Below are 14,521 nucleotides of genomic sequence, written 5' to 3'. Positions count from 1 at the left end.
AAATTCTCTAGAAGGAATCAATACCAGAATAACTGAGGCAGAAGAACGGAAAAGTGACCTGGAAGATAAAATAATGGAAATAACTACAACAGAGCACAATAAATAAAAAAGAATGAAAAGAATTAAGGACAGTCTCAGAGACCTCTGGGACAACATTAAATGCACCAACGTTCAAATTATAGGGGGTTCCAGAAGAAGAAGAGAAACAGAAAGGGACTGAGAAAATATTTGAAGAGATTATAGTTGAAAACTTCCCTAATATGGGTAAGCAAATAGTCAATCAAGTCCAGGAAGTGCAGAGAGTCCCATATAGGATAAATCCAAGGAGAAACATGCCAAAACACATATTAATCAAATGATCAAAAATTAAATACAAAGAAAAAATATTAAAAGCAGCAAGGGAAAAGCAACAAATAACATACAAGGGAATCCCCATAAGGTTAACAGCTGATCTTTCAGCAGAAACTCCGCAAGCCAGAAGGGAGGCAGGACATATTTAAAGTGATGAAAGGCAAAAACCTACAACCAAGATTACTGTACCCAGCAAGGTTCTCATTCAGATTCGACGGAGAAATTAAAACCTTTACAGACAAGCAAGAGCTAAGAGAATTCAGCACCACCAAACCAGCTTTACAACAAATGCTAAAGGAACTTCCCTAGGCAGGAAACACAAGAGAAGGAAAACACCTACAATAACAAACACAAGACAATTAAGAAAATGGTCATAGGAACATACATATCAATAGCTACCTTAAATGTAAATGCATTAAATGCTCCAACCAAAAGACATAGACTGGCTGAATGGATACAAAAACATGACCCGTATATATGTTGTCTACAAGAGACCCACTTCAGACCTAGGGACACATACAGACTGAAAGTGAGGGGATGGCAAAAGATATTCCATGCAAATGGAAATCAAAAGAAAGCTGGAGTAGCAATTCTCATATTAGATAAAATAAAGAATGTTACAAGAGACAAGGAAGGACACTACATAATGATCAAGGGATCAATCCAAGAAGAAGATATAACAATTGTAAATATTTATGCACCCAACACAGGAGCACCTCCAAACATAAGGCAACTGCTAACAGCCATAAAAGGGGAAATCGACAGCAACACAATAATAGTAGGGGACTTTAACACCCCACTTTAACCAATGGACAGATCATCCAAAATGAAAATAAATAAGGAAACACAAGATTTAAATGATACATTAAAAAAGATGGACTTAATTGATATTTATAGGACATCCCATTCCAAAACAACAGAATACACTTTCCTCTCAAGTGCTCATGGAACATTCTCCAGGATAGATCAAATCTTGGGTCACAAATCAAGCCTTGCTAAATTTAAGAAAATTGAAATCGTATCAAGTATCTTTTCTGACTACAATGCCATGAGACTAGATATCACTTACAGGAAAAAATCTGTAAAAAATACAAACATATGGAGGCTAAACAATATACTGCTAAATAACCAAGAGATCACTGAAGAAATCAAAGAGGTAATCAAAAAATACCTAGAAACAAATGTCAATGAAAACATGATGACCCAAAACCTATGAGATGCAGCAAAAGCAGTTCTAAGAGGAAAGTTTATAGCAATACAATCCTACCTCAAGAAACAAGAAACATCTCAAATAAACAACCTAATTTTATACCTAAAGCAAATATAGAAAGAAGAACAAAAAACCCCAAAGTTAGCAGAAGGAAAGAAATCATAAAGATCAGATCAGAAATAAATGAAAAAGAAATGAAGGAAATGATAGCAAAGATCAATAAAAGTGAAAGCTGGTTCTTTGAGAGGATAAACAAAATTGATAGCCATTAGCCAGACTTATCAAGAAAAAAAGGAAGAAGACTCAAATCAAGAGAATTAGAAATGAAAAAGGAGAAGTAACAACTGACACTGCAGAAACAAAAAGGATCATGAGAGATTATTACAAGCAACTCTATGCCAATAAAACGGACAACCCGGAAGAAATGGACAAACTCTTAGAAAAGCACAACCTTCTGAGACTGAACCAGGAAGAAACAGAAAATATAAGCACACCAATCACAAACACTGAAATTGAAACTGTGATTAAAAATCTCCCAACAAACAAAAGCCCAGGACCAGATGGCTTCACAGGCAAATTCTATCAAACATTTAGAGAAGAGCTAACACCTATCCTTCTCAAACTCTTCCAAAATATAGCAGAGGGAGGAACACTCCCAAACTCATTCTACAAGTCCACTGTCACCCTGATACCAAAACCAGACAAAGATGTCACAAAAAAAGAAAACTACAGGCCAATATCACTGATGAACATAGATGCAAAAATCCTCAACAAAATACTAGCAAACAGAATCCAACAGCACATTAAAAGGATCATACACCATGATCAAGTGGGGTTTATCCCAGGAATGCAAGGATTCTTCAATATACGCAAATCAATCAATGTGATAAACCATATTAACAAATTGAAGGAGAAAAACCATATGATCATCTCAATAGATGCAGAAAAAGCTTTTGACAAAATTCAACACTTATGATAAAAACCCTCCAGAAAGTAGGCATAAAGCGAACTTACCTCAACATAATAAAGGTCATGTATGACAAACCCACAGCCAACATTGTTCTCAATGCTGAAAACCTGAAACCATTTCCACTAAGACCAGGAGCAAGACAAGGTTGCCCACTCTTACCACTATTATTCAACATAGTATTGGAAGTTTTAGCCACAGCAATCAGAGAAGAAAAAGAAATAAAAGGAATCCAAATTGGAAAAGAAGAACTAAAAGTGTCACTGTTTGCAGATGACATGATACTATACATAGAGAATCCTAAAGATGCTACTAGAAAACTACTAGAGCTAATCAATGAATTTGGTAAAGCAGCAGGATACAAAATTAACGCACAGAATTCTCTTGCATCCCTATACACTAATGATGAAAAATCTGAAAGAGAAATTAAGGAAACACTCCCATTTACCACTGCAACAAAAAGAATAAAATACCTAGGAATAAACCTACCTAAGGAGACAAAAGACCTGTATGCAGCAAACTATAAGACACTGAGGAAAGAAATTAAAGATGATACCAACTGATGGAGAGATATATCATGTTCTTGGATTGGAAGAATCAATATTGTGAAAATGACTATACTACCCAAAGCAGTCTACAGATTCAATGCAATCCCTATCAAGCTACCAATGGCATTTTTCACAGAACTAGAACAAAAAATTTCACAATTCATATGGAAACACAAAAGACCACGAATAGCCAGAGCAATCTTGAGAAAGAAAAACGGAGCTGGAGGAATCAGGCTCCCTGACTTCAGACTATACTACAAAGCTACAGTAATCAAGACAGTATGGTACTGGCACAAAATCAGAAATATAGATCAATGGAACAGGATAGAAAGCCCAGAGATAAACCCACACACCTATGGTCACCTTATCTTTGATAAAGGAGGCAAGAACATATAATGGAGAAAAGACAGCCTCTTCAATAAGTGGTGCTGAGAAAACTGGACAGCTACATGTAAAAGAATGAAATTAGAACACTCCCTGACACCACACACAAAACTAAACTCAAAATGGATTAAAGACCTAAATGTAAGGCCAGACACTATAAAACTCTTAGAGGAAAACATAGGCAGAACACTCCATGATATAAATCACAGCAAGATCCTTTCTGACCCACCTCCCAGAGTAATGGTAATAAAAACAAAAATAAACAAACAGGACCTAATGAAGCTTAAAAGCTTTTGCATAGCAAAGGAAACTATAAACAAGACGAAAAGGCAGCCCTCAGAATGGGAGAAGATATTTGCAAACAAATCAATGGACAAAGGATTAATCTCCAAAATATATAAACAGCTCATGCAGCTCAATGTTAAAAAAACAAACAACCCAATCCAAAACTGGGCAGAAGACCTAAATAGACATTTCTCCAAAGAAGATATACAGATTGTCAACAAACACATGAAAGGATGCTCAACATCACTAATCATTAGAGACATGTAAATCAAAACTACAATGAGGTATCACCTCACACCAGTCAGAATGGTCATCATCAAAAAATCTACGAACAATAAATGCTGGAGAGGGTGTGGAGAAAAGGGAACCCTCTTGCACTGTTGGTGGGAACGTAAATTGATACAGCCACTATGGAGAACAGCATGCAGGTTCATAAAAAACTAAAAATAGAACTACCATATGACCTAGCAATCCCACTACTGGGCATATACCCTGAGAAAATCATAATTCAAAAAGAGTCATGTTGGCTTCGCTGGTGGCGCAGTGGTTGGGAGTCCGCCTGCCGATGCAAGGGACATGGGTTCGTGCCCTGGTCCGGGAACATCCCACATGCCGCGGAGCGGCTGGGCCTGTGCGCCATGGCCACTGAGCCTGCGCGTCTGGAGCCTGTGCTCCACGACGGGAGAGGCCACAACAGTGAGAGGCCCGCGTACCGCAAAAAAAAAAAAAAAAAAAAAAAGTCATGTACCACAATGTTCACTGCAGTTCTATTTACAATAGCCAGGACATGGAAGCAAACTAAGTGTCCATTGACAGATGAATGGATAAAGAAGATATGGCTCATATATACAATGGAATATTACTCAGCCATAAAAGAAACGAAATTGAGTTATTTGTAATGAGGTGGATGGACCTAGAGTCTGTCATACAGAGTGAAGTAAGTCAGAAAGAGAAAAACAAATACCATATGCTAACACATATATATGGAATCTTAAAAAAAAAAAAAGGTTCTGAAGAACCTAGGGGCAGGACAGGAATAAAGACGCAGACATAGAGAATGGACTTGAGGACACAGGGAGGGGGAAGGGTAAGCTGGGACAAAGTGAGAGAGTGGCATGGACATATATACACTACCAAATGTAAAATAGCTAGCTAGTGGGAAGCAGCCGCATAGCACACGGAGATCAGCTCGGTGCTTTGTGACCACCTAGAGGGGTGGGATAGGGAGGGTGGGAGGGAGGGAGTTGCAAGAGGGAAGAGATATGGGGACATATGTATATGTATAACTGATTCACTTTGTTATACAGCAGAAACTAACACACCATTGTAAAGCAATTATACTCCAATAAAGATGTTTAAATAAATAAATAAATAAATATCCACAGCTTGCTCACATTGTCTTATAATCTCTTCTTCCATTCCTATCCACACAACAATGGGAGACTAGTATACCTGCTATGCTGTTATTAAAACAAAACACAGAAACAATTTAGATACATTATCCCCTATAAGTAACTTTGTCATCAGTCCAACCCAGATTAATTAACAAGCAAAAAGCAAACTCACTTGTCACATTATAAACTGTAAGTACTTATGTACAGTGTTGTCAGTGTACACAGACATTTGATACAGGGAATCACCATTTCACTTCTAATCTTTGATTTAGTTATGATTGGAAAATGACTAAAAATTTACAAGTGTAATGGGGACTCTCTATATTATATGTATATAAAATAAAATCTAGCATAGATGGAGCAGGAAGTTGATCTTGGTTGTGTCTGAGGCCACTCAGTTTCTGTTGTTCTTGCTTGGTTCAGAGCCTCCAGCCTTTCCACTGATTCTGTCATGTTGTTTTTAGTTAAGCAGAGACAGTTTTAGGATTTGCAACTAAGAACTCTGACTGGTACACGCTTTTTGGTTTACCTCTTTTGCTTTACTGATCTTTATTTCTCAGTCTACACTTTCCCACATTAAAGAATCAGCTGCAACCCCTCACCTCTCTTCCTTCACACCCTAAGCCGCAGAGTTTGTTTCTGCTGAAATGTTTCTCACATCCTGTGTTTTGCAACAAAAATCATGTTAAAAGGGCAAGTCAGCTTTTTGATACTAGTATGGTATTAGTCCAGCTGTATTATAAGTTAAATAATAATTTGAGTACTTATGTGCCAAGTATTATTCCTGGTGCTACATGCCTCATTGAAGCATCACAACAGAACTATATGCTAGGTGTCATTACTCCCATCTTAGATGAGGAAACTAAGGTTCAGAGAGGTTAAATAACTTTATTAAGGTTACCTTGTTAGTACAAAGCAGAGATAAAACTCAAATCCAATAGTATACAATCACTTTAGAAGCTAAATACATTGGAATGTTTGGAAAATAACTCATCTGCAATCCAGGGTAAGTTTATACTTTATCTGAGATGGACCACCTATGTTACCTTCTAGTTCTTACCTGTCAGCTTAGTGAAGGCTTCCATGTCATCAATTGCTGTAGAAATGTGATACTTTTTTCCTTCAGAACCTGTTATCTCTATGTAAGGGTCTGCTTCGAGGAAGGCATCTGTAATCCTAAAGATCATTTTATAAACATTTATGCTTATGAGAAATTTTGAATATTTGTTTTATGCCTTGCTTAAAGTTAAGGAAATCTTTCTACTTTAGGGAAATAAAATCTTGAGACACAATGTTCTAAAGACAACTGCTTCTCAGACTTACAGATATAGAGAACAAACTAGTGGTTACCAGTGGGGAGAGGGAAGTGGGGAGGGGTAATATAGGGGTAGTGGATTAAGAGGTATAAACTATTAGGTATAAAATAAGCTACAAGGATATATTGTACCATGAGGAATACAGCTAATATTTTATAATAGCTATAAATGGAATACAACCTTTAAAAGTTGTGAATCACTATATTGTACACCTGCAACTTATAATTTTTAAAAAAGCAAAAAAAAAAAAGACAACTGCTTCTCAATCATGCTAAATAAATCCATGGTGATTTGTGAACTACTACATTTACTGTGTTCCAGGCATTATAACAGAGCTTTAAATACATCATCTTATTTAATCTTTCCAACTATAAGATAGATGTAATCAGCCTCAATTTTACAGATGTAGAAATTAAGGAATTTTCATTTAATCAAGTTAGGAAAAAGTGGTACCAGGCTTTGTACCTACATCTCTCTGATTCTCCACATTAAAAACAAACAAAACAACAAAATCTCTTACCAAAGTGACAACCATACAAATAGCAGAAAGAATTCTAACCAGTGTGCTCATGAGAAGAGATGAGGAAAAGAGTAGAAAAGGTAAATTTTCTCAACACAAATGTTAAATATGAACATGAAAGGCTTAAAATAAATCAATTTAAAACTATTTTAGAGACATGGAATTAACTTGACTCACACCCAACTTTTGGTAATTCCTCATGGGGTCTTTGAGTCACACAGAGACCTGGCTGTACTTTTCTGCTTTGGTTCTGACTGGATCAGGGAGAAGAGGTGAAATTCCTGTAGGTTTTACTATTTGCTACTAATTTTGATAATTGACAGGGTAAGGAGCGACATTAATCTTAATCTTTAAAATTCATTTTTGTCATTAATTTCAGAATATCAATTATCCACGTCCCACCTCTCACCTCCATGACTAATATCTGGTACCTAAGCGACTACCTGTGCGGAGGTCTAAGCCATCCCAGCGTGGCCTCCTTCCTGCCTAGCCTAAACCCCATCTTCTGCTTGAATCTATCCTCTTTACCCACTTTCCTCCTCACCTCTAATGAAGTTCACTTTCTGCTAGTTTTTATTTGTTTAAGCGAACCATTTTAGGTTTGTTCACTTAAAATTCACTTGAATTTACCTAGAAATCTCAACTTGACCCAAGTATGATACTCTAGCAAAGCATCATGGAAAATTTTATAGGGAAATAACAATCGAATTTCTTACATTGTATCAATGATGTTGCCAACTTTGTGTTGATAAGCTCTGCGATGCAAAGAGTTGCGTGTGTGGAACATGTCATACAGGTTTCCAACCTCCTGCAGAAGAATGTGGAACAATGTAGGATCAGATTAGGGATCTTCCCGGACCGGGGCACGAACCCGTGTCCCCTGCATCGGCAGGCGGACTCTCAACCACTGCGCCACCAAGGAAGCCCTACTGAGTGTTTTAACTCAGTGACACATTCTGTTTTAGGCATCTTAAATATAGTCTTTAAATTTCCCAATACCTCTAGAAATTAGGTATTATTATTCTTATAGTCTTCATTCTCAAGAGAAAGACCTTCTATAGTATAATACTGTAATGTTCTTTAGTTACATGATTCTAACCTAGCATGGGACCTAATGATTTTAGGATTTTAACTACCATGAAACACGTAATATAGTGATTAAGGATAATACTCAAGCCAAACTTCCTGGATTGAAATTCCAATTCTGCCATTAATTGTATGTCTTCTCTGTGCTTCAATCTGCTCATCTGTTAAATGGGATAATAACAGTATCTATTCCATAGGGTGGAGGAGGATTGAGTTAATCCCTCTAAAGCACAACATTCAATAAATGTCTATCATAATTTTATTATTATTTAACAATGCAGTAAAAGTGAAAAGAGCCTTAAGATACTTCCAAATGCTAAGCATGAAGTAAAGAGATTGACAATTTACCAGGTAGTGATTTTTCCAAATTAGTTAAAGGTTATTTCTAGATTTCACACTAGGAACTATACCTTCCTCGTTGTTCTCTGACATAGCTTACCTTTTCTCTAGTACAAATGTGCTTCCTATCATCTACCTCACAGACACGGGCAAACTTAATAAAGCGCTTGTAATCAAAATTATTTTGGATTCCAAGATGATGGCAGTCCCTAGAAAGATTCCAAAGCAGAGAAATTAAATATTTCAACAAAGGAAACGGTACCTTAAATATCAACACTAAATTTATACAAGAATTTTATTTTGTTTGTTTATTTAAATAAAAATTGTATATATTTAAAGTATATAAGGATTTTAAACAACTTTTCTGAAGTGTTCAGTGCATACCTGGCAAAATAATCCCATTTGTCCACATCAATGCCATTTCTTTTATTGGCCACTATCTCATAAAGGAAGCTTTTTTCTTTAGGACGCCCTTTATATAGCCACTGGAAGACAAGAAAACCCACTGAAAGTTTTAGGATAGGAGCCAAATCTATTTGTAAGCAAAGCAAAGCAACTGTATTAATCTGAAAATTATAAACAGATATTTGAACGGGAAGGTTAGGTAAGTGAGAAGGTTCTACTCATTCCTTCTTCCATTTAATTCCTAAATTAGTAGAAAAGGGGAAAGAAATGCTAAAGTGTGATACCCTGTTAGTACTAAACCTTGTGCCTTCGGAAGGATCCTAACTCTATTACACTTCCCATAACCAACAAGCTTTCTTTCTTTTTTTTTTTTTTTTTTACGCGGGCCTCTCACTGTTGTGGCCTCTCCCGTTGCGGAGCACAGGCTCCGGACGCGCAGGCTCAGCGGCCATGGCTCACGAATCTTCCCGGACCGGGGCACGAACCCGTGTCTCCTGCATCGGCAGGCGGACTCTCAACCACTGCGCCACCAGGGAAGCCCCAACAAGCTTTCTTGTTTAAAAATTAAAAAAATATATAAGATCTAATTATGAACTAGTAAGAATGTTCCTTATATTCTAATGCTTAAATTCAGGCATGAAAATTGTATTGTCTTTCAAAGTAGCCACACATCTAGTCTAAATGATATGCACCATTCAAAGAATTTTTGGAACTCTGTATTTTGTTTGTTTGGGTTTTTTTGGCGGCGCAGTTTGGCCCGTGGGATCCTAGTTCCCCAACTAGGGACAGAACCTGGGCCCTCAGCAGTGAAAGCATCACAGTCCTAACCAGTGGACTGCCAGGGAATTCCCAGGAGCTCTGTTTTTTGGAAACAGGATATTTGCTATAAAATCCACCTCTTTATCTTATGCTTACAAGTAGCTTTGTATATTTTAAGGAAAAAAACTTTAAAAACCACAAAGGGAAATTCTTTTTTCTAAGTAAAATAAAAAAGATCAAAAAGGAAACAAAACATATTTCCCTCTAAACTAATTCAACTTTTTTCTAGGTCTTCACATATCTAAATATTTCAAATATGTTAATTTTAATGAATAAACAAGACATACTTCTACATTTTCCAAACTAAGTTACTTTAGGCTTCTATATAAAATACTGCATACATATTCATTAAAAATATTTATATATGTATTTTAATTTGTGGGATAACTTCTGAAGAACTCAGTTAAGAGCTGGAAGAACTATATAAGTCTTTTATTTTTTGCATTAAACAGTAGAAATGTATCACATATTTTATCATTTAGTCTCTCTAAAATAGCCAAATGTCACCTCTTCAAATAGATCTGAAGGAATCAAGCAGAGAGACTAGATGAAAGGAACCAGTCAGTTCAAATTAAGTTGTACACAAACTTACCTTTGAAGAATCTTTGATGGGTGACTCAGGTGGTCCTGTAATTTGTTCCTTGATAAACCAAATATCTTCTTCAGGGATGAGACCATACTGTTCCATGACATCTCTGAGTCCGTTAGAATTAACTAGGTGCTCAAACATCATAACCGAGCCCTGTTCATGCTGGGAAAAGTCAGCACAGTATGGTCTGTTGTAGACTCTAGTCCATCAGAGACCCCTCATTATTTAAATTACTCTTGGCTCCAGGTAATTCAGAGGTAAGGTTCTAATGCATGTTAATTATCAAGTTTTCAACTATAATCTTACAGATATTTTTAAAAATCTGTCAAATTTGTCTATATTGGGACTCCCCTGGTAGTCCAGTGGTTAAGAATCCTCCTTCCAATGCAGGGGATGCAGGTTCTATCCATGGTCAGGGATCTAAGATCCCACATGCTGTGGGGCAACTAAGCCCGCGAGCTCTAGAGCCTGTGTGCCACAACTGGAGAGCCCGCGAGCTGCAATGAAGAGCCCATGTGCTGCAAGGAAAGATCCCACATGCTGCAACGAAGACCCAATGCAGCCAAATAAATAAATAAATATCAGATGGGACTGGAAAAAAAAAAACCTCTATATTTTACCAGTCTATAAACCTTTACAAACTAGGTTCATCATTATTACATAAATGTTTAATGAGATATAATCATTTATAATACATAAGTATTGTACACTACAACTGAATATTACCAGATCATAAAGATAGAATAGGTTTTTTTTTTTTTCCACTTGCAGAATCTTAGTTCCCAGACCAGGGATTGAACCCAGGCCCCAGCAGTGAAAGAGCTGAGTCCTAACCACTGGACCGCCAGGGAATTCCCAATAGAATACCATTTTAATGAATACCACTATAAAATTTAGTTGTATTGTTTCATCAGCTTTGGAATTTGTGAAGATGCAAGTTCTATTAGCATTTCCATCTACTGATAAAAAGGGGTAATTCCAGGGCTTCCCTGGTGGTGCAGTGGTTGAGAATCTGCCTGCCAATACAGGGGACACAGGTTCGAGCCCTGGTCTGGGGAGATCCCACATGTCGTGGAGCAACTAGGCCCGTGAGCCACAACTACTGAGCCTGCGCGTCTGGAGCCTGTGCTCCGCAACAAGAGAGGCCATGACAGTGAGAGGCCCGCGCACCGCGATGAAGAGTAGCCCCCGCTCGCTGCAACTACAGAAAGCCCTCGCACAGAAACAAAGACCCAACACACCCCAAAATAAATAAAATATAAATTTAATTTAAAAAAAAGGGGGGGGGTAATTCCAAACTTGCCAGTAAAAACAAAAATGTCTCAGAGCCCTGAAGTCAAGATCTGGACTGGAATCTCAAATTAGACTCATTTTACTCATCTGTCTCTGCTTGCTCATTTATAATCGTTATAAAGATCAAATGGCCCACTGGAGGGAGACATCACAGGTCTTAGCAAAAACAAACTCAAGAAACATGAAGACAAAACCCTGAATAGTCCTATATCTATTTTTTAACTGAATCAAGATATACATCAATTACATAGAGGAAAAACAGTAAGTTTATGAAATTTGGCAGCCATGGCCTTAATCAGGTGATTGAAGTTAATATTACCAGTAATGGCTTAAAAAGACCTTATGTGCCTCTAATGGGATACACTAAGAAGGTCACACGTGGCATTCTGCCAAAAACAGATAGTCTGACAGTATGAGGAAACCGAAAACTGAAACTCAAAGTAAGGGGCAATCCACAAAATAATCTACCTGTATACTTCAAAAAATGACAAGGTCATGAGAGATAAAGACGGAAGAATTGTTGCAGATCAAAAGAAACTAAAGAGAAATGGCAACTAAGGGTAATGTATGATGGATCAGGACCAAAAATGGTTTTCTTTCCCCTTTTCTATATGGACAGTTGTTGAAATTTGATAGAAAGTCTGTAAATTAGATAATAGTACTGTATCAATAATAATTTCCTGATTTTAATAAATGTACTGAGGTTATGTAAGAGAATGTTCTTATTTTTAGGAAATACCTACTGAAGCTTTAGGAATAAACGGGCATGCCTACAACATACTTTCAAATGGTTCAGAAAAAAACTTATACATACAGAAAAATTCAAGTTCCACAAAGATAGCACAGACAATAATAACTAAAATTATAAGCAACTTAGAAGTAAATATAATAAAAGATGTATAAAACCTTTATGGAGAAAATTACAACATTTATAATAGACGAGCAAAAGGCCAAAGATACCTAATAAAAGAAACAGCTGTCCTACCAGCTATCAAGACTTATTATAAAGAAGTAACAATTATGAAAAGTGTGGAATGCAACAGAATCCAGAAAGATTCATCATTACAGAATGTTAAAAAAATGTTGGGGTTGGTATCACAGAATCAGTGGGGACAGTGGTAGAGCGTTTGACTGCAGATCACTGGGGAAATTCAATAAACAATTATCCATATTAAAAAAGAAATCAGATTTCTACCACACATATGCAGAGAAATAAATTCCCATGAGGTAAGGACTTACATGTTAAAGGCAAAATATTTAAAGAAAAAGACTTGGGAATGGCTGAGTAGATCCTATTTCAATCGACCCTGTTGGAGAAAAAAACTAACTCTGGACAACTTCCTGAAGGTATTGGATTATGACCAAAAGCAGGCAGATGTTAGAGGGAAATAAACACTTGGAAGAGAAAGGCAGTGGGCAATATTCCAGTTCTTTTATGGCTTTTAGCCTGAGGGAGGCCCTAAGGCTGCAGAACTGGAGAGAAACTATCCATCTTACTAGGTTGAAGAACCAGAAATACTTCATCAAAATTTAAAATTTTTGTTTCTCAAAAGCCACCTTCATTAAAGAAATGAATTGGTAAGTCAGAGACTGGGGTGGGGACAGGGACTATATTCACAATACATGTATCTGACTATATATATAATTACTCAAATTGATAACTAAAAGGCAAACATTCAAATTTTTTAAATGAGTAAATGGAAAAACTCTTCACAAAAGATGATTTATCAATGACAAAGTACAGGAAATGGTACTCAACATACCACAGAGGATGCCAAAAAAAAAAAAAATCCTATAAGAGACCATTTCACACTCATTAGAAAGAATAACTTAAAAAACTAAATGTTGGGGAGGCTATGGAACAACAGGCACTCTCATATTGCTGGCAGAGTGTAAAATGGGAAACGTCCGGTAGTTGCTTATAAAGTTAAGTATCCATCTACTTGATGACCCAGCAATTCTACTCCTAGATGAACCTAAGACAAATGAAAACGTTTTCCATAAAAATCGTGTACAGTAACATGCATAGCATCTTTATTCATAACAGCCAAAAAACTGAAAACAACCCAAATTCTACAAAAGGAGAAAAAATAAAAAATCATAACTTATTCATACAATGGAATACTACCTCAGCAATGAGCAGGGACCGACAACTGATGCATGACACACCAACGAATCTCAAAATCATTGTGTTGAGTGAATAAGAGCAAGACACAAAAGAGTACCTATTATAGGATTCTACTCTTATCAATTCTAAGACAGGCAAAACTAGTCTGTTTATAAAAATCAGAAGGTAATAGTGGGAGGGAGATGTAGGAACTGACTGAAAAGGGTCACAAAGGAATTTTCCAGGAAGATGAAAATATTCTATATCTCAACTTGGGTAGTGGCTACATGGATGTATACATTTGTCAAAACTCACTGAACTGTACACTGAAGATCTGTACAACATATTGTATACGAATTACCTTTAAAGAGAGAGAGAAAAAATAGTGGTTGACATGTAAGAAGTGTTCAATATGTATTAATACCTTTTTCTACTCCAAATAATAGTGTGGCCCAAAATAGGAGTTGACCTAACTTTACTTCTCAAAAATTGATTCCAAAAATACAGGTCAGTCACCTGCAAATCTGTAAGTATAAAATGAACTTAGCTGGTATTAGTTACTTCATGGTCATACAAAATGAGTCAAAGCCAGAGTCAGCCTTTTATTTTTTATTTTATACTAGTGTGATAGAGTAGAAAGAGCATTAAATTAGCAGCTAGGAAACCTGGTTTTCTAGTGCTGGCTTTATCATTTAACAACTTTGTGATTTTTGGTGCATCAATACACCTCTATGAATTTCAAGTTCCTTTATACTTACGAAACTGGAGATAATGATTTCCTACTTAGAGATTACTGTGAGGATCAAATGAAAGCATTATATATAAACACTCTGAAAAACTGTAAAAGGAAGAATACTTTAACACAGCAGTCATTGCTTAGTCTTTATTTTATTGACTATTAAATATAT

The 14,521-nt window shown here is 36.5% G+C and overlaps 1 protein-coding gene and 1 long non-coding RNA gene across 4 annotated transcripts in view; both read right to left on the bottom strand.

The window, feature by feature from the left end:
- The window catches only part of SAMHD1 (SAM and HD domain containing deoxynucleoside triphosphate triphosphohydrolase 1), a 63,107-nt gene that overhangs the window by 18,715 nt on the left and 29,871 nt on the right, over positions 1 to 14,521 (bottom strand). For 2 of the 3 annotated variants that reach the window (XM_033433683.2, XM_004272978.4), the window contains exons 7-11: positions 10,217 to 10,375; positions 8,785 to 8,885; positions 8,501 to 8,609; positions 7,692 to 7,783; positions 6,200 to 6,315 (exon numbers count right to left, since the gene is read on the bottom strand). In XM_033433683.2, coding sequence (XP_033289574.1) covers positions 6,200 to 6,315; positions 7,692 to 7,783; positions 8,501 to 8,609; positions 8,785 to 8,885; positions 10,217 to 10,375 — 577 coding nt within the window. The remainder of the gene's footprint in view (positions 1 to 6,199; positions 6,316 to 7,691; positions 7,784 to 8,500; positions 8,610 to 8,784; positions 8,886 to 10,216; positions 10,376 to 14,521) is intronic. The other variant, XM_012534156.3, reaches the window with a different exon arrangement.
- Positions 11,353 to 14,521, bottom strand: LOC125961446 (uncharacterized). Its single transcript, XR_007472187.1, has 2 exons — positions 14,372 to 14,521; positions 11,353 to 13,974 (listed from the first exon to the last, which is right to left on the bottom strand). It is a non-coding gene; the product is annotated as an uncharacterized LOC125961446 (long non-coding RNA).

Source organism: Orcinus orca, chromosome 16 (assembly GCF_937001465.1).
Source record: "Orcinus orca chromosome 16, mOrcOrc1.1, whole genome shotgun sequence".
NCBI classification, from domain to species: Eukaryota; Metazoa; Chordata; class Mammalia; order Artiodactyla; family Delphinidae; genus Orcinus; species Orcinus orca.
The sequence above is the reverse complement of the archived record's forward strand: the minus strand, read 5'-3'. Positions and strand labels throughout refer to the sequence as shown.